The 21,418-nt window shown below is 37.2% G+C and overlaps 1 protein-coding gene across 1 annotated transcript; it reads right to left on the bottom strand.

Moving 5' to 3' along the window:
* Nucleotides 1-4,945: 4,945 nt before the first annotated feature.
* LOC116299188 (uncharacterized) lies at nucleotides 4,946-19,938 on the bottom strand. The gene is made up of 9 exons (XM_089026944.1): nucleotides 19,821-19,938; nucleotides 19,551-19,664; nucleotides 12,482-12,626; nucleotides 11,403-11,702; nucleotides 10,032-10,194; nucleotides 9,131-9,572; nucleotides 7,515-8,310; nucleotides 7,111-7,267; nucleotides 4,946-6,700 (listed from the first exon to the last, which is right to left on the bottom strand). The coding sequence occupies exons 3-9, from the start codon at nucleotides 12,614-12,616 to the stop codon at nucleotides 6,501-6,503; spliced, it is 2,193 nt and encodes a 730-aa protein (XP_088883070.1). The 5' UTR covers nucleotides 12,617-12,626; nucleotides 19,551-19,664; nucleotides 19,821-19,938; the 3' UTR covers nucleotides 4,946-6,500.
* Between the last annotated feature and the right edge of the window lie 1,480 nt (nucleotides 19,939-21,418).

The raw sequence follows: 21,418 nt of genomic DNA, 5'->3' as shown, positions 1-21,418 counted from the left end.
GGAAAGAAACACAATGAAGATCGTTAAATAATGGGTGAGTCGAGTAGGTCGCGTGGGATACCACGAGGATAAATCGTACTTTTCTTCAAAGGTTTAAAGTAGATCGTAGTATTATCAATAAACGACAATGAAATTTTATTGTCTATTGTATTACCTTTTTTCTCGTACTTCTCTTGCTAAAGCCCCTTTGATTAAATCATCTATCGTAAAACATGACAGTGTAGACCTGGAGTAGGACGGTCTCTTGTTCGCAGTGGAGCATGGGTAAAAGCCTCATTTTATTGGAGGGTCCAACGTTGATTGGGTTCCCTGTGTTTTCGGGACCCGGAAGGGGTGGTCTGGGGATTTTTATCTCCCGACCAATAATCTAATTTGATTTTAAAATATCAATAGAAAATGCAATAAAAAATCTTGTAAATGCCTCTCAAAACACTAGAAATCGCACTTCCAAAGGTCTTAGTTAAAAACTTTTTCATGGGTTTTCGGCCTTTGGCGGTCGTTATTATTTTGAATTATATGTTATATTAGTATAATTTATAGACTTGAATATAGAGTTTCGCATGCTGTGACTGGTTGAGCAAGCAGTGATTCCGAGACGATATTTACTGCTTAAGTGGTGATTATGAGGATTCCAAAAGTTTGCCAGGGCTGAAGTAATACTAAAATGCTTTTTTATCCTGAATTTTTGTTTTTTCTCTTATAATTCAAGTTTAAAACAATAATTATTCACTACGGGCTTAGTGAATATGAGTAATGTTTATCTCGCTGCTCGAAGACTCACATCTTGGTAAATATTCACTGATAGTCAGTTCACCTTTCAGCGAATAATATGATTGTAAAATGTAATGAGTCAATATTGCAATAAGTTCATTTAAATTAATTAAAAATTTTATAATTTGATATCAATGTTTCATTTGCATGTGGATATATATTTATTTATTTTATTAGTAGATCCAGATTTGTGATCACTATAGGTTACCCAAGGGTAGTGAACATTGCATAAAAATTTATCAAATTATCAATAAAGAAAATTTGTAACCAAAAATAAAAAAAATTGTTTTAAAATTTTGTTGTAAAATTAAATTCATTGAAGGGATCGAAGGGGGATGGAAGAAAATCTGGTGGCACGCAGATTGGACCATGTCTTTCGGTCTTTTCTATTTTCACTTTTTGCTACCAAATTTACAAGTCTAACTCCCCTACCCGGGTGCCAGAGGCAGTGTGGGGCTTGGGGGCAAGGGAGAGAGAGGGAGGAGTGTGACCAGAGGCCCCTTCTCCCTTGCTTGTCCTAGTCCCCACACCCCACCCCCCCAAAACCACTTTTGAGAAAATCTTCTAAAAAACTGAAATATCTTACTCAAAAAACTTCTAGTCATTCTTTTCCTATATAAACTTTTGGCCCATAGAAACATATTCACAATATTAATCTTCTAGAATTAATTCAGTATAGCAGAAAGGAACTCAAAAAAAAAATTTTTTTTTGTAATGAGCCTTGCATTGCAGATAATTACTTTATGGCTGAGTATATTGGAAGAAGAAAATAAACTACAGGAATGAAGTCTACATTATTAATTTTCCTTCTTTTCTTCACTTTATTTCTTCAATTTTTTAGCTTCTGTGATTTTTCTTACAAAATTAAGTTGAAAAAGCTGATATATAAAAAAGCCATCACACATAAAAAGCCATTACATATATAAAAACCAAATATATTGAAAAAGCCATTATATCATATAACTATGCAGTCACCCTTCTCCATGTCAGCTGGGGATAAGGATTACATTTTGACAAGTTTTCCCCACCCTCCCCTCCCCAAAATTTACTATTTACTCTTTCCTACATGGATCAGTTCAGCTACTACTCCTCCCATTAGACCGAAGCAGTTGCGATTTTTTATCACCTTCACTTGTTAGTATCTGTGATGTATCAAATTGAGCTGACCTTCGCAGTATATGAAGCAACTTATGCAGCTGCAAATTGAAAGACTCAGAAAAAATTCTGAGTCTGTTATGTTAAACTGCAAGTGCAAATGAGCCATGTGATGCAAATGTTGAACATTGTACCTGCATGTGGAGGACAAGTTTTTCAAACCATGTGACCGAAGTGCAGTCAAGTTTTTATCAATTGGTGGTCTACTGGGAAAAGTAGCTCACAGCATCATGATCATATCTAGAGGGGGTACGTCAAGTACAGACATAAACCACATCTTTGAATTTGAAAAAATATATATTTAAGGTTGAGTAAACTTAGTAATTACCCTATCTAGCTATGACATCACATGAAAACAATCGGGTTATCAGATGTTTAAAACCAGACATTGCAAAATAATCAACTCAACTGCAGGGTAAACTAATTAAGTCCAATTCCATTGTTTTAATCAATACATTATGGGATCATATGAGGGGAAAACTATTGGAAAATTTATAGAATGCACAGCAAACTGTAAGGATGTCTGTTCATAAAACTTTATGCTTTTCGATGAGAAGCATATCTAAAAAGCAATTGAATTTGCTGGTAGTTGGAGCAAAATGTAAAACATCAAGACTTCAAATTATGTACTGTTTATAAACTCGCAGACATGATCTGCGAGATTATTGAACGACTTAAAAAACTCATGATGTATGTTCTCATATTGTACTGAATTCTTTACGAAATGAACCAAGTTTGATAGAGAAAATCCAAGTTCAAGTTTATGCAAATGAAGACGAATCTATATCAGATATAAAACCTCCTTCATGGTCATGATTTCTATTGTGTTTCCTTCATGAATTATTGTGTAACTTTATATTTTATAAATTTTATAATTCTTGGGGTGCAAACAAATGACTCAAAATCCCTTAAGAAAAATCCCTTGAGGAAAAATGTAATATAACAATAAAACAGGCAGCGCGTTGGTTAATCTAATGAGAGGTTGGTACATTTTTTTCGTGCCACAACTGACCGTCTATATCTCAAAGTTTCTCAAACATCCCTAAAGGATTGGTAATCCACATTTGACCAGGATGATGAAGAAGGATAGGACTTTGGTTGAGTGTATTTCTTGAACACAATCACTGCAGTGATAATAAAGGCAACGCCAAAACAAAACAGCACATTCGCGCCTGACATGCTGCCAAGATACTTCGTATGCACTTTGAAGACCGCGAAAACGAGAATGTATACCAATGCTGCAAGAAATATGAAGACAGAGCCGAGGACAACTAGTTGAACACCAACGTTGGGATTTATTGTTGGGAATTTCCTTCTAATACCCAATAGAAAAACAAAATTCCCAACAAACTAACATTGGGAATCAGTGCCATGTTCCCAATTTCGTTCTCTCTGGGAATTGGATGGGAATTCGTTGGGAATTCAAGGAAATTCCCAACAAATTACTAATTTGGGAATGCGGTTTTTTTTCCTGTGACTCTGATTCAGGCTAGTCTCATAGTCACGGTCAGCCACACTGGTCAGCAACATTTTGTTAAAAGACTGTATATAATCTAAGGACCAAATAGCAAGTACAAGAGTAGTTACTCCAACCAGGACCACTTTGAAAAATTAGTATCATTAAGCAATCATATTGCGACATTTAGTTCAATATATTTAACCAGCCAATCAGATAGCACAGCGATATAATAAGAGCGTGAGAACATGATTGGCTAATGCATGTTATCAGTTCAAATTCTGTCAAGTTTACCTTTATCTGATTGGTCAGTTTTATTCAAGAGGTCCCGGTTAGTGTGTTCGCACAGTAAAATGTGTCGGTTTTTATGCCGAAATGTCAGTTTATAAAAATAATGAAAATGTCAAATATCATGATAGTAAGGTGCAAAACAGACTTTCTTGTCCTTGAGGACTCCAGTTTGGAGTTCTCTGTCGCTCAGGGTTAGCCTCAACTTTGTAAAATAATTGTGTTCCAGTGAAGGTCCGTGGAATATCAAAGTGTATTTTTTGAAGTCGTGCATTCTTTACTTAACTGTTGGTTTTTGTGAATATTTAGACACTGATACGAGGCTAGCCCTGAGTAAATGAGTCTGTAATCAAGGAAATTATTAGTTAGGTATGGGATTTTTTATTTATAGAAACAAGCCCTGAGGTGAACAAAGTCAGGACATGGCTAACTTAACAGATTGAGCCATGAAATAAGCTTTCTGGCTGATCTAACTCAGGGCATGACTAACTCACAGATCAAACCCTGAAACAACCTCTGGGCTGATCTAGGTCAGGACATGGCTAACTCACAGATAGAACCCTGAAACAACCTCTGGGCTGATCTAAGTCAGGGCATGGCTAACTCACAGATAAAACCCTAAAACAACCTCTGGGCTGATCTAAGTCAGGGCATGGCTAACTCACAGATAGAACCCTGAAACAACCTCTGGGCTGATCTAAGTCAGGGCATGGCTAACTCACAGATAGAACCCTGAAACAACCTCTGGGCTGATCTAAGTCAGGGCATGGCTAACTCAGAGATCAAACCCTGTAACAACCTCTGGGCTGATCTAAGTCAGGGCATGGCTAACTCACAGATCAAACCCTGAAACAACCTCTGGGCTGATCTAAGTCAGGGCATGGCTAACTCACAGATCAAACCCTGAAACAACCTCTGGGCTGATCTAAGTCAGGGCAAGGCTAACTCGCAGATTGAACTAGAATTAGTGTATTTGTAAAGAGTAAAACTCTAAAAACCCATAGAAAAACCCTTGAATCAAGAGAAAAATTCCTTTCTGATGTTGTATCCATTATATTGTGTCATGTGTTACTGTTGAACAAGAAAGTGATAATCAAAAGAATACTTCATTTTGCAGTTCTGTTTAGTGACCATGAATAATAGTTCCAAGTCCAGGTTGCCGCGCATGATGGGAAGCATTGGAATTCCAGCCTTGACCTGGAACTGTTATTAGTGGTCACTGGACAGAACTGTAAAATGGTTGGAAATTAAAAACATCCTATGGTACCACATCTATTAAGATGTAAAACAATCCTTTTTTTTCTGTTTAGTATAGTTTTGACTGATTTTTACAGAGGGTGACACAGTCGCATGTATACAATATGAGTGGCCATGTCGTAAACGATATAGAGCGTTTTCACTTGTGTCACAAGGCAGCCACATTGGTGTACAAAATATATTAAACTTTCTACACAGTTGTTGCTTAAAATAAAGTTCAATTCCCTGAGAGAAAATGTATTGTATGTACATAGCTGCTATGGCGTCACATGAAAACGCTAGAGTCGTAGTGGATTGTATATTGTATAATAGTCAAAATCAACCTGTGGTCTATTGTCAATGCTGCATTTTGATTGGGTGAACAACTACTAGGCTATAAGCAATACTAGGTTTACTATTAGCAAAAAGAGCCAGCTTTGAAAATCAAAACATTAAATTTAAATTTTGTCTTAATCTACATATTTGACCAACTAGTTGGATTTGACTAAAACAAGGACTCAGTAACTAGCATACTTATGCGACTTATTGGCAACTCCTGCTTTGAATATTCAAGAGCCATTACTGTAATAGCTTGAGAAGTAATATTTTAGGTATTAAATATAAAATTTTGAAAGACTTTCTTCCATACAACTCAAAGTTTTTCAATTCAACTCACTCGTGTTTTACTAAAATTTTCAAAATCCAAGTAGTTAAAGTTCATGCAAATGAACATGAATTTATATCAGAATTAAAAAACTCATAACGGTCATGAATTATCAATGAATTTGTGTAGGAAATCGCACGATCACGAGTACAATTTGGAATTTATAGGTACCAGTGATGTTTTGAAAGTTTTCAAAATTGGACAAGCCCTTTATATTTAGGCGAGTCCAATTTGAGAACTGTCAAAGCATCACAAGTATCTATAAATTCTAATTTGTACAGGAAGACTGTGTGATTTTTTGTTTATAATGCACTCAACAAAATCGAGGAATTTAATTGGGACTCTACAGAGTACTATAAGATTATAAGATTATTTACAGTCAAACTATTGACGACTCTTAGCAAAGAGCCATTTTTCTTGTTTTGTTATTCTGATTTCTGCTTTTGTTTTCCATGGGCGGATGATCTAGGGGAGGGGCGTGGGGAAAGAAAATCCCCCACTAGATAAGCTGATATTTAATGCATTTGAATACTCGAATAGTCGAGAGGTTTTGAGAAGCAATTCCTCCATGTCATGCTTGTCCTAACACCTTTGTGTTCTTTGCTAAAAGCTGTTATTACACAGTTGAGCCCACAATGAAATATTCCTTTGTTAAAGAATCATACAAGTGAAGCTATTGGGTCGAAGCATTGCTTGTTGTCTCATGTGCATGCACCCATAACGTCTGCTATTCTTGGAGTGCATGTTACATCACAGCCGCCATGTTGGTTGACTATACAAAGCATTCCTTATTAACCTTCTCTTGTTAGATCAACCAAGATGGCATCTGTTTCATTGCTATTTATATCTCAAAGGAATATTCGGTAACGACTGCACAAGAATTCCTGCCGCACACATCATTTGCAGGCATTTTCCTTCAATGTTCCACACCTATGACGATTTTGTTTTACAGTAGCAAAATTTTCTCATGTGAGGTCGAGAGTCTATAATGCACTTGGGCTGATCACCATATTTGTCAAGCCGACTCATCTGTGGGTTCACGTGAGGTATCATGCCACTCACGTGACCTGTGACCTCATAGATACCATCGTTGGGTGACGTCATTACTTGAGCTTGATAATTACACATTCCTGGAAGATGAAGTTGTACCAGTTTAATAGACCATTTTCGAGTTCCAAATAAATGCTGTGTTTCTCAATTACAGACTCATTTACACCATAGTTAATAGAGGGGAATGGTTAGGAAACCTATTGTTATCAGGTCTTTCACTTTTGATGTTGAACCGGTCTTGACCCTGCACAGTGTTTGATTTATGCTCATCCGAAATTGCAAAATAAGTAAACATAAACTTTGTCCGTGGGATTGTTGTAAGGAGTATTCAAATATCTAGCAGCCAAAAGAAAGATTTTGGCTTTGTTTGAGTTTTATCCATATTCGCGAGAGAATGACAGGTTGTCTGAAATGGTAAAACAGTGAGCGACAAAGAGATCTTCTTGATTAAGAATCAAAAATTCGCCTACTTTCCATTCTAGCAACTCACCTTTTGATCTTGACCCCTCAGCAACAACTCGACCATCGACGTCGGCAGATTTTTCAAACTTTTGCACTTTCTCGTTTGGTGCAAGATAAACAGAGTTCTCGACTCGTTCAAGAGTCAAAAGCGAGCATACCTCGGTGAGATTTTCATCTTTAATTAACTAAAAAACGCAACAATTAATTTTAAACTTAACCGATTTGAATGATGTGTTCTCTGTTACACGTTGAAGGGAGGGAGGGAGGGAGGGAGAGAGGGAGGGAGGGCGGGAGAGAGGGAGGGAGAAAAATGGATTGAAGAAAGAAAGAAAGAATGGCAGAAGTGATAAAGAAGAAAGGGAGGAAGGAAGGGACCCAAAAGATGTAAAAAAGATTATAAATAGAAAGAAGATAAAATCCCGCAACACCAACCTGATTAATACATCGAACCGTCTCCTCACCAAATTGTTTTAAGTGTTTATGACGAGGATCAACAGGTCGAAAATCAATACACGGACAGAAATGCGCCGGATTCCCCGCTTCCTTACACGTGCGAGATTTAGAAATCTCTGAAAATAAACTCTGACCAAACGTATACGTTTTCTTGTGCGTTTTGGAAAGTATCTGCTGCAGCGTTGCGTGAAGATCGTACGGTGTCGTTAGCCGATTCGTATTGATGTTTAAATTCCGAATAAATTCCGGGTATTTTTCTTTAACCCATTTAGGAACAGCCATATACAACAAAGGCAATCGCTCTTCTAATTTACCCAAAATAGTCTTGCGTATTGCTCCATATCGAATTCCATGGTCGCCCATGACGACCAGCATCGTGTTGTCAAGGTAACCGCTTTCCTTCATGTCACGAAGGAATGTAGAGAGGTCCTCATCGGGTAAGCCAAGTGAGTTCACATCATCGTGACCAAGTGCGAAGAACGACAGAGCAAACTTTCTTTTCTTGGGGTACGCCTTGAAAAGACTCTTTATGTATCGAAAGCGCTTCTTGAAGCCAAGTTCAGGGCCAAGACAATAAGTTTCCATTCCATCAGTATGCTCGGAAGCTGCTACCCAAAAGTTTCTTAGAAAATGATCTACAGGTTTTTTGACGAACCCTTTCAGACGATATTGAAAGGCCGCGTATTTTGCATGGTCCTCTGACCAGGAAGTGACGTAACCATGCTTGTGGAGGTCGTCGAAGATGAACGGCCACTTGTCGACGTAATCCCCACCCCTGAAATGAAAACGACGGTGTTGACCGCTGACCGGTAATAATGGTGAGCCTGGGGACAGTTGTGGTTAACCCAAAGATGGAGGTGGAATTAGCTAGCATGTGGTGGTAGAGGTGGTGGTAGTGGTGGTGGTGGTAGAGGTGGTGGTGGTAGTGGAAGTAGTGGTGGTAGTGGAAGTGGGTGGTGGTAGTGGTGGTGGTGGTAGTTGTGGTGGTGGTAGAGGTGGTGGTGGTGCTGGTAGAGGTAGTGGTAGTGGTGGTGGTGATCATGGTAGAGGTGGTGGTGGTGTTGGTAAAGGTGGTGGTGTGGTGGTAGTTGTGGTAGTGGTTGTGGGGTAGTTGTGTGGTAGTGGTGATCGTGGTAGAGGTGGTTGGTGGTAGAGGTTGTGGTAGTGGAAGTAGTGGTGGTAGTGGTGGTGGTTGTAAGTGGAGTGGTGTGGTAGTCGGTGGTGGTGTGTAGAGGTGGTGGTGGTGATGGTACTAGTTAGGGTGGTGGTGTCAGGTAGGTGTGGTGGTGTTGGTAAGTGGTGTGTTGGTAGAGGTGGTGGTGTTGCGAGGTGTTGGTGTTGGTAGAGGTGGTGTGTTTGTTAGGGTTGTGTTGGTGCTGGTGGTACGTGGAATTCGTGGTGGTAGTGGTGGTGGTGGTACGCCAGTGTCTGGTGGTGGTAGTGGTGGTAGTGGTGGTGGTAGTAGTGGTGATGGTGGTAGTAGTGAACATAGCAGTATTAGTCTTCCTAGTACTAGTATGCCCTAACAGTAGAAGCACCAGCACAACTAGTAGCCCCCTCCCCTCCCCCTCCCCTAATTACTAGCTTAAACCTACTTGGCTTTTCTTGCTTCAGGTAATTCTTCTTCAGACCTCCCAAGAAGCAGTGCAGTCATCGCAGGTGTCGTACCATCCCCTACTATACTGTACCCATTAAACAAGAACGACTCAAGTTCCTCCACCACAAACTTCCTGGTCAGCGGCATCTTGCGAACGAAATGCGATCTCGAAGTCGAATCAAAAGCGAGAATCAAGATGTTCAGTGGAATATCTGGTTCTGTTCCTTGTCGTGACGTCACTTCCCGTAAAGGAGATACCCCGATGTGAAAGTCTGTTTGTTTGTTGCCATGACGATCTCTGTATTTGACCCGAATTGCATCATGGTTAAGTGTCACTGTGTTTTTTGATCTTGTAAGTGTTCCGGTTCGGCCGATTCCATGACCGAAGTCGTTATTTTCTCGAGTTATAGTTTCATACGTCACTTCCTGTACGTCATTTCCTGGGAATGAGAAGAATTTACCAATAAAAGAATGAAATAGAAAAAAATTATCGAGAAACGAATGGATGGATGGTTGGAGGGATGGAGGGATGGACGGATGGACGGATTGACGGATGGACGGATTGACGGATGGACGGATTGACGGATTGACGGATGGACGGATGGACGGATGGACGGATGGACGGATGGACGGATGGACGGATGGACGGATGGACGGATGGATGGATGGACGGATGGACGGATGGATGGATGGACGAATGGATGGATGGATGGATGGATGGACGGACGGACGGACGGATGTTGGTCTGTTGCATCTGCACGAAAGGACATGGTTCGAGGACAAATGTTTTATTTTAGAAGCATGATACAAAATTTCTTATATTTTCAAAACTGGACGCAAAAATCGCCCGTGTGTTTACACGGGCCTTTAGTGAAGGTGAACGAGTAATGTCGACTTACCTTCAGTTATAAAAGTCAACGTACTTCCATCATATTGTGTAATTGACTTGCCCGGACATTCCAGGGTTTTCTTTTGTATCAGTCCCATGATTGTTTCATCGAAGGGATTCAGTTTAGGGATGTGACATGCAAGGTCTGAAACTTGATCTGATGCTGGTCCATCCTGTTTGGGAAGGGAACGAAGGGATTAGTACCTCATTACATTACCTAACTGTTCAACATGTCTAATTGAAGCCAACCGGTTGGCTCAGTTGGTTGAGCATCGGACTTTCGTTTCGAGTCCCGGCCGGACCAACACTCAGGGTCTTAAAATAACTGAGGAGAAAGTGCTGCCTTTGTAATTACATCTGCAAATGGTTAGACTTTCAAGTGGCTCGGATGACCACTTTAAATGGCGGTCCCGTCTCTCCACACACATCATTACTAACCAACATAGGAGGGACGTAAAAGAACCACTGAGGACATAAAAAAACCCTAGCAGTGACCACCCTCAGTGCCTACACTTCATACTAACCATCTCTCATGCTTGTAAATTGCACAAAAAGCAATCTGTCATTAACAACTCAATGTAAAGCGCCTTTGATTATATTCATATAGAAAAGGCACTAAATTCATAAATCATTACATTGCCCTATTTCACTATGACGTCACATCAAAACAATCTATTGTTTAAACACAAAGGATCATGGTCGTCGGAGGGGGTCAAATCAACGCAAATTCACCGAAAATTGTTCTAAAACCCGTATCAATCCACGAAGACAAGTAGAATAGCCAGCAAACTCTCAGAATATTTTTTAGTACATATTAACACATATTATATCTGAAAACCAGGCGATTTTAGATTAAACTGTTTCGCTAGGAGCAAATTTTGTTGAATTTTCTATTGGATTTGACGATTCTGTCCCGCACATAAACATGCAGTGACGTCATAGTGAAATAGGGCAATTGACGCCAACTATTTGTCGTTGTCGTTATTGTTACTTACAGCTATTTTCATGAACATGCGACCTCGGTGCTCTTGAGTTACACGCTGAAATTTGGTTTTCCGTCATTTGTCATCAATCAAACCTAATCAGTCGGTACCTTTCATATTTTTGACATATATTTGGCAGCGAAAAACCAAATTTCAGCGTTCATAATGACGATCGATTTTCACTCGTATTAACTGCTGATGACTCCGACTCCGATTGCGATTGCGATTGCGATTGCGATTGCGACTCCGATTCCGATTCCGATTCCGACTCCGATTCCGATTCCGACTCCGATGCAAGTGAAAACCAAGCTTCACGATTTTCTTGTTTTCTATCTTTCTTAGTTCTCCTACTCTCTCCTTTAAAAAATAAATAATAAAAAAATATCTTCCAAAATTACCTTCAAACTTGGAGCGCACTCTTCAATGACGACATGAACCAAATCAACGTAAGCTTTCTTCACATACAACTCGAATCCAAGTGAATATTTAGGACTCCCTTTGATGCTATTTTTTAGAATGATTAAGTTGATACCAGAATTATAGACGAATCCCTTGCATTTAGGTCCCATCCAGCTACACATAGCCTTCCCTTTTCTTGGAACACGGGCGTGGAGTTCAAGATAAAACGCGCATTTTCCTGGCACTTGTGATCTTTTGCAGGAGAAGTCGCCACCTAAAGGGAGGTCCATGTTTTCAATCTGAAAAAAAATTAAGACATTCATTTGATAGCCTGTGATGTGCAGTGATGTGAAATTTAGAAATATAGAAATATTCTAGGAATGTTCTATTGTTCTTTGACCAATCAGAATAGACCTTATTCGTGGTGTGACAATGTTTTCCCAAGTTCGGCGTGACAAACTTCTGGGGGAATGAAGAGCTATTGCTTTGAAACTCGTCGGGATATCATCGTTATTCCTTTCGTATCCTTTGGGATACTCATGAATGTTTCGAAGAGTAAAAACAAAAGAAAATGAATTCCCCTAGGAGGTTCGTCACGCTGAATTGGGAAAACATTGTCACACCACTAATAAGGTCTATTGGGTTTCAAACCACAAGATAACGGAAAGATAACAATAACGCTTCTGATTGGTTAATAAACATTCTTGAAATACTTCTAGGTGCCCATGGTTTTTCAATTGCCCTATTTCACTATGACGTCACATCAAAATAATCTATCGTTAAAACGCAAAGCATCATGGTCGTCGGAGGGGGTCAAATCAACGCAAATTCACCGAAAATTGTTCTAAAACCCGTATCAATCCACGAAGACAAGTAGAATAGCCAGCAAACGCTCAGAATATTTTTTAGTACATATTAACACATATTTTATCTGAAAACCAGGCCATTTTAGATTAAACGGTTTCGCTAGGAGCAAATTTTGTTGAATTTTCTATTGGATTTGGCGATTCTATCCCCATATAAACAAGCAGCAACGTCATAGTGAAATAGGGCAATTCGCACTGTAACTTCACATTACCTTTACAAAGGGAAGCCCCAGATAAGAATATAAAGCATATGATGAAACTAGAAGTACAAACAACACCATATAGAAATTTCTTTTTCTAGTTCTGAGGAAGCGTCGTCGTAGCACACTTATATTGAATAAACCCATTCTAAAGGACCTAAAAAATGATACAAAAAATATAATTATCTTAATTCACAAATCAATTTTTTGACAAACAGACGAAGAATAACAGGGCCAAGTTGTTCAAAGCTGGATTAGCACTAATCCAGGATTAACTCTATAGGTCTTATAAGCCTTTTCATAGTTTAAGAATCGATTCCACTGCGCATGCGATTTTATCCCGAATTTCTCACCTTCTTTTGTTTAATTAAGAACAAAAGAAGGTTTAGACAAAAGAAAGTGAGAAATTCGGGATAAATTCGCATGCGCAGTGGAGTCGATTCTTAAACTATGAAAAGGCTTATTGAGAGTTAACCCAGGATTAGCACTAATCGGGCTTTGAACAACTGGGCCCAGATGAATTGATAAATTCTGGAGTTTGAATTAGTGTTTTTGGTTCGCTCCTGATCATACCCACACTGGTATAAAGTACAATATTTAAAGAAAAAATATAAAAATCTGTGCAGATTCTATTGTTTAATTCCCTGCTAGCAGAGCCTATTTTCCTTTTGTTTTGGTTGAGAGAGAAAAATAGACTCTGCCGATGTAGGACGTTATTTCTGTCGCGCATGCGTGGCGTAACTTAGCAACGCTGTCATGATTTTGACAGCCGCTCTCGTCAAACATTGCTCATGCGCACTACATGTAATCGGTTAAAAACCGGTTTTAAAACTGATGTTGTTCGTCCACAATCGTGGACGACGGTGTATCAAAGGAAACGCTCTACATCGGCAGAGTCTCCCTCTTCCCCGCCTGAAAGAAGGGAGAGAAAGAGAAGAGAAACTGATAGCAGGGAAATTGTTTAAATACTGATTGGCTAATTTGTACGAAAATTTGCCTGGGGGTGACGAATTATGGAGTTCAAACTGTTTCTCGTCCACTCCTGATCATACCGACACATATAAAGTATAATAATAGCTAGCTTCTCAAGGGTAAAATGCTGATATTTTGCAGATTATTATTTAAATATTCAAACGTAATTGGCTAAATTCGCATGAGAATTTGTCTGGGTTACCTTGGTTGGCATTGTCCCCCTGTACATGTATTCTTCGTTAGCACGTAACGTCATCGCGGCCATGTTGGTATCATTTAACAAAAGATTTCTCATTAGCATCCATTGTTAACGGTACCACAATGGCCGCCATGTTTTTGTCTTTTAACTCTGTTGGGAATGCTTGCAACCCATCAATTAATAATAAGCTTAAAAAGCACAATTGTATTGTACAAAAACACTTCTGTGACGAAAGATATAACAGAACAATTGCAAGTTTCTTTTACGGTAATATTTTTGCATATTGTCAATCAATTAATGCCACTCGGCGTTGAAAATTAGTTAGTTGCATTTCGTGCTTCACCGCCTCCAAATAAAATTCGCTCGTGGGTTGGCGTTTTATTCGTAGAAGCTCCGTTTTGGCCCAAAGACACTAGAAGAGACGTTCTTTAATGTGATGCAGCTCACTTTTTGATTTGTTAGGTACCAGCAGAGATATTGGAGTCTAAATTTCGCGTAAAATTTGACCATCGATTGGATCACAAAAAAAGGATTTTGTGAGGCTAAATATAAGTGAAAATAAAATAGTTGATAAAAAATATGTATACATAAAAAATAAAAAAAATTGGTTGCTTTCCACGCCGTCTAGTGCTTATCGAAGTTGGCTTTCGATTCGTGCATAATTAGAATTAAGAATAATCAATATTTGAATCGATTTTTCAAAATTTCGTAAATTTTACAAAAATAAAATTGAGCTTGGACTTTTTGATCGTGTTTAGTGAAATACCCTATCTATAAAGGTTCTTTTGCTGAAATAAAATCAACTTTGATTTTTCCTAACTGTCTTTTAATTAACTGGCTTTTCAAGTACATCTAACGTCACGCGTGAACAGTTTCTGTTCAATTATTCAAAGATTGAAATAAATATTCATAAATTCAAACGATTATACATATCCTACGCTTCTTAGATTGTAATATTAATTTCAAGTTTTCAACACTTGCTATTCAATCATCAAATAATCAATACAAATTTCAAAAAGTTGCTTTATAGCCTTGTTGCCACAGTAACAATATTATAAGATGCTGTGTTTAAGTTTTTTTGAACACATGGTCAGACAATTAGTTCCCGACATACTGTCTGAAAATCGTTACGGGATTTATCGTATGCTGACTTTAAATTAGGAGTCTGTCTTCTCCGCAGCAATAATGATGGTGGGCGATTCGTGTAGAAAATTTATTCAATGAACACGGAAATAAGTTTTCTAATCTTCAATCGAATATTTCAAATAATTATTTCAGTCAAACATAAAATATTTTAAATTGAATCTGTTGTATATGGCCCGCCAAACCGGACAAAAATACTTGTATCAAATAGATAAGACTTATTTTGAGAAATATACGACTTATCGTAGAAATATATAAGTAATGATGAAAAGGTAAATTATACACCGTGAAAAGATGAAAAAACTTACTGACGTTTCGGACGCTAGTCCTTCGTCGGAGTAAAAGAGAAAGAAGTCGTAGAAATATATAACTTGTTTTAAGAAATATACGACTTGTTTATGAAATATGAAAGTTGTCGCGCTAAAATATACGACTTGCTGCTGAAACATTACCCTGGGCTCCAGAGGTTCTATTCGCTTTTCCCGGAACATTGAACGAGCATAGTAAATGCCGGAGCGAGAATGCAATACCCTCTGGGCCCCAGTGTACTGAAACATACGACTTGTTGCTGAAATATAAAACTTGTTGTCAAAATATAAAACTTCTTGTCAAAATACAAAACTTCTTGTCGAAATATATATATATATATATGTTGTCAAAATATAAAACTTCTTGTCGAAATATATATATACATATATATGTTGTCAAAATATAATACTTCTTGTCGAAATATTTATATATGTTGTCAAAATACAAAACTTCTTGTCGAAATATATATTTCGACAAGACGTTTTATATTTTGACAAGAAGTTTTATCTTTTGACAACAAGTTTTATATTTCAGCAACAATTCGTATGTTTCAGCAAGTAGTCGTATATTACAGCAACTAGTCGTATATTACAGCAACTAGTCGTATATTACAGCAACTAGTCGTATATTTCAGCAACTAGTCGTATATTACAGCAACTAGTCGTATATTACAGCAACTAGTCGTATATTACAGCAACTAGTCGTATATTACAGCAACTAGTCGTATATTTCAGCAACTAGTCGTATATTACAGCAACTAGTCATATATTACAGCAACTAGTCGTATATTACAGCAACTAGTCGTATATTTCAGCAACTAGTCGTATATTTCAGCAACTAGTCGTATATTTCAGCAACTAGTCGTATATTTCAGCAACTAGTCGTATATTTCAGCAACTAGTCGTATACTACAGTAACTAGTCGTATATTTCAGCAACTAGTCGTATATTACAGCAACTAGTCGTATATTACAGCAACTAGTCGTATATTACAGCAACTAGTCGTATATTTCAGCAACTAGTCGTATATTTCAGCAACTAGTCGTATATTACAGCAACAAGTCGTATATTTCAGCAACTAGTCGTATGTTTCAGCAACTAGTCATATATTACAGCAACTAGTCGTATATTACAGTAACTAGTCGTATATTTCAGCAAGTAGTCGTATATTACAGCAACTAGTCGTATATTTCAGCAACTAGTCGTATATTTCAGTAACTAGTCGTATATTTCAGCAACAAGTCGTATATTTCAGCAACTAGTCGTATATTTCAGCAACTAGTCGTATATTTCAGCAACTAGTCGTATTTTTCAGCAACAAGTCGTATATTACAGCAACTAGTCGTATATTACAGCAACTAGTCGTATATTTCAGCAACTAGTCGTATATTTCAGCAACTAGTCGTATATTACAGCAATTAGTCGTATGTTTCAGCAACAAGTCGTATATTACAGCAACTAGTCGTATATTTCAGCAACTAGTCGTATATTTCAGCAACTAGTCGTATATTACAGTAACTAGTCGTATATTTCAGCAACAAGTCGTATATTTCAGCAACTAGTCGTATATTTCAGCAACTAGTCGTATATTTCAGCAACTAGTCGTATTTTTCAGCAACAAGTCGTATATTACAGCAACTAGTCGTATATTACAGCAACTAGTCGTATATTTCAGCAACTAGTCGTATATTTCAGCAACTAGTCGTATGTTTCAGCAACAAGTCGTATATTACAGCAACTAGTCGTATATTACAGCAACTAGTCGTATATTTCAGCAACTAGTCGTATATTACAGCAACTAGTCGTATATTACAGCAACTAGTCGTATGTTTCAGCAACAAGTCGTATATTACAGCAACTAGTCGTATATTTCAGCAACTAGTCGTATGTTTCAGCAACAAGTCGTATATTACAACAACTAGTCGTATATTACAGCAACTAGTCGTATATTTTAGCGCCACAAGTTTCATATTTCATAAACAAGTCGTATATTTCTTAAAACAAGTTATATATTTATAAGTCTTATCTATTTGATACAAATATTTTTGTCCGGTTTGGCGCGGAACTTACATATTTGCGAATTTTGCAATATTCTTTAACAGTACTAATAAAAAAAAGTTCGCAATTTTCTTGATACCGTATTAAATTATTTTAAAATTACATTATATACTAGTAAAAAAAAGTTCGCAATTTTATCAATTTTCATAATTTGCGAATTCTGATACCGTATCATATTATATACTAGTAAAAAAAAGTTCGCAATTTTTTCAACTTTCATAATTTGCGAATTCTGATGCTGTATCATATTATATACTAGTAAAAAAAAAGTTCGCAATTTTTTCAACTTTCATAATTTGCGAATTCTGATGCTGTATCATATTATATACTAGTAAAAAAAAATTCGCAATTTTATCAATTTTCATAATTTGCGAACTCTGATACCGTATCATATTATATACTAATATATGACAGCATAGCATTTGTCCAAAAAAAACCCGATGCTTGAGATATATTTATGATTGGCTACGACCAATCCCGGGGGGAGGGGGGGGGGTACTACCACCCCAACTTGAGAAGGGGTGTGCCGCCTGGACCTCAAAACCCTGACCCTATCCCAGACCTAAAAATTTGATTTTACATACCCTATCCCAGGCTAAAACTAAGAATTATACACCCTATCCCAGACTAAAAGACGGAAAATACGGTTTTACAATGGATTGCAATCAATATTCACTAACGTGCTTATTGTTTTTGTGTCGTCAGAAAGCGTAGCCTATTCGCCAGACAAGAACGACCAAATCGTAACCAGACAAAATGTTAAAAAATGATACCCTACCCCAGACACAAAAGCCGAAAAACCATACCCTATGGGGCGGTACATACCCGTATAGCAAGTTATAGGGGAGTACACCCCCCCCACCCACCCCTCCACCGGGCGACCAATGAGTAATTTCCGCAGAAAATCATAATTTGCATGTAGGTGTTAAAACTAAGACATGACAAACTGATATACATTTCCTTTGTTTGAAGATTTGACACTCATACATCTCATAGTGCAGCACAGGATAAACGCCACCAAAAAGCATATGATACAGCATCAGAATTCGCAAATTATGAAAGTTGATAAAATTGCGAACTTTTTTTTACTAGTATATAATATGATACAGCATCAGAATTCGCAAACTATGAAAGTTGATAAAATTGCGAACTTTTTTTTACTAGTATATGATATGATACGGTTCGAAAATTCGCAAATTATGAAAGTTGATAAAATTGCGAACTTTTTTTTACTAGTATATAATATAATTTTAAATTAATTTAATACGGTATCAAGAAAATTGCGAACTTTTTTTTATTAGTACTGTTAAAGAATATTGCAAAATTCGCAAATATGTTAATTCCCGTCTTTAGTTTATATATTATCCAACGTGGCCGTGGTGTCTTTTGTTATTTCATTCTCTAAGGAGTGATGGGAAACCAGCAATATTAAGCTGCAGCATATTTCTTCGCCTTAGCTGCAGGGTTAATTTACAGTCAACGAACGTCACGCGTGAACAACCGTTCGTAGATGGTTGTTCACGCGTGACGTTCGTTGACTGTAAATTAACCCTGCAGCTAAGGCGAAGAAATATGCTGCAGCTTAATATTGCTGGTTTCCCATCACTCCTTAGAGAATGAAATAACAAAAGACACCACGGCCACGTTGGATAGTATATAAACTAAAGACTGAATCGCCGATTCTTGAGTTAAATTCTCAAGGGTTCAGACCGTTGTATACATGTTAAATTTATCCAGCATGGCGGCTATGAAAACCATCAATATATCTATGAGATTATTGGCCCATATAGTGGTGAATATGGCTGCCGTCACATGATTGTGTAAAAGACTTTCATGAAATCTTTTTAAAATAATCGTGAATTTGCAACGCGAAGCATTAATACTAGCTCCCCTCGAACAGTCACATTGCCATATTGTAATAACTTATAATAGATCTAGCTTTTAATACAATAAGTTTGTCTACCTACTCTTAAGAGAATACCAGTCGATATAATATAGAATCACAATATTATAGAATCACAATATAATAACCATTTGAAAAAAATTATTTCGCTTTCTCTGTCTGCTCTCAATGTTGATTCCCCGAGGATAAAACTAGAAAGTAACGCAATGAATTGCAATAGTTCCTAACATGGCTGTCGTCACATGATGGTACAAACTAAAGCCTTTCATGAAATCTTTTTTTCAAATAATCGTAAATTTGCAACGCGAAGCTTTACCCCCCTTGAACAGTCACATTGCCATATTGTAATAACTTATAATACAACTAGCTGTTAATACAATAAGTTTGTCGGTACCAGTTTTTCTACTTACCCTTAAGAGAATTTGCCATATTGTAATAACTTATAATACAACTAGCTGTTAATACAATAAGTTTGTCGGTACCAGCTTTTCTACTTACCCTTAAGAGAATTTCAGTCGATATAATATGGAATCAAAATATATTAATAACCATTTGTAAAAAATCGCTTCCTTTTCTCTGTCGGCTTTTAATGCTGATTCCCCGAGAATAAATCTGGAAAGAAACACAATGAAGATCGTTAAATAATGAGTGAGTCGAGTAGGTCGCGTGGGATACCACGAGGATAAATCGTACTTTTCTTCAAGGGTTTGGGGTAGATCGTAGTATTATCAATAAACGACAATGAAATTTTACCGTCTATTTTATTACCTTTTTTAACGTACTTCTCTTGCTAAAGCCCCTTTGATTAAATCCTCTATCGTAAAACATGACAGTGTAGACCTGGAGTAGGACGGTCTCTTGTTCGCAGTGGAGCATGGGTAAAAGCCTCATTTTATTGGAGGGTCCAACGTTGACTGGGTTCCCTGTGTTTTCGGGACCCGGAGGGGGTGGTCTGGGGATTTTTATCTCCCGACCAATAATCTAATTTGATTTTAAAATATCAATAGAAAATGCAATAAAAAATCTTGTAAATGCCTCTCAAAACACTAGAAATCGCACTTCCAAAGGTCTTAGTTAAAAACTTTTTCATGGGTTTTCGGCCTTTGGCGGTCGTTATTATTTTGAATTATATGTTATATTAGTATAATTTATAGACTTGAATATAGAGTTTCGCATGCTGTGACTGGTTGAGCAAGCAGTGATTCCGAGACGATATTTACTGCTTAAGTGGTGATTATGAGGATTCCAAAAGTTTGCCAGGGCTGAAGTAATACTAAAATGCTTTTTTATTCTGAATTTTTGTTTTTTCTCTTATAATTCAAGTTTAAAACAATAATTATTCACTACGGGCTTAGTGAATATGAGTAATGTTTATCTCGCTGCTCGAAGACTCACATCTTGGTAAATATTCACTGATAGTCAGTTCACCTTTCAGCGAATAATATGATTGTAAAATGTAATGAGTCAATATTGCAATAAGTTCATTTAAATTAATTAAAAATTTTATAATTTGATATCAATGTTTCATTTGCATGTGGATATATATTTATTTATTTTATTAGTAGATCCAGATTTGTGATCACTATAGGTTACCCAAGGGTAGTGAACATTGCATAAAAATTTATCAAATTATCAATAAAGAAAATTTGTAACCAAAAATAAAAAAAATTGTTTTAAAATTTTGTTGTAAAATTAAATTCATTGAAGGGATCGAAGGGGGATGGAAGAAAATCTGGTGGCACGCAGATTGGACCATGTCTTTCGGTCTTTTCTATTTTCACTTTTTGCTACCAAATTTACAAGTCTAACTCCCCTACCCGGGTGCCAGAGGCAGTGTGGGGCTTGGGGGCAAGGGAGAGAGAGGGAGGAGTGTGACCAGAGGCCCCTTCTCCCTTGCTTGTCCTAGTCCCCCCACCCCCCCCCCCCAAAACCACTTTTGAGAAAATCTTCTAAAAAACTGAAATATCTTACTCAAAAAACTTCTAGTCATTCTTTTCCTATATAAACTTTTGGCCCATAGAAACATATTCACAATATTAATCTTCTAGAATTAATTCAGTATAGCAGAAAGGAACTCAAAAAAAAAATTTTTTTTTGTAATGAGCCTTGCATTGCAGATAATTACTTTATGGCTGAGTATATTGGAAGAAGAAAATAAACTACAGGAATGAAGTTTACATTACTAATTTTCCTTCTTTTCTTCACTTTATTTCTTCAATTTTTTAGCTTCTGTGATTTTTCTTACAAAATTGAGTTGAAAAAGCTGATATATAAAAAAGCCATTACACATATAAAAAGCCATTACATATATAAAAACCAAATATATTTAAAAAGCCATTATATCATAATTGTGCAGTCACCCTTCC

Source organism: Actinia tenebrosa, unplaced genomic scaffold (genome assembly GCF_029948245.1).
Source record: "Actinia tenebrosa isolate PJP-AT-01 unplaced genomic scaffold, QUT_ActTen_1.0 PGA_scaffold10__47_contigs__length_13832649, whole genome shotgun sequence".
In the NCBI taxonomy this organism is placed as follows: Eukaryota; Metazoa; Cnidaria; class Anthozoa; order Actiniaria; family Actiniidae; genus Actinia; species Actinia tenebrosa.
Note: the sequence above shows the minus strand (reverse complement) of the source record. Positions and strands in the feature narration are given on the sequence as shown.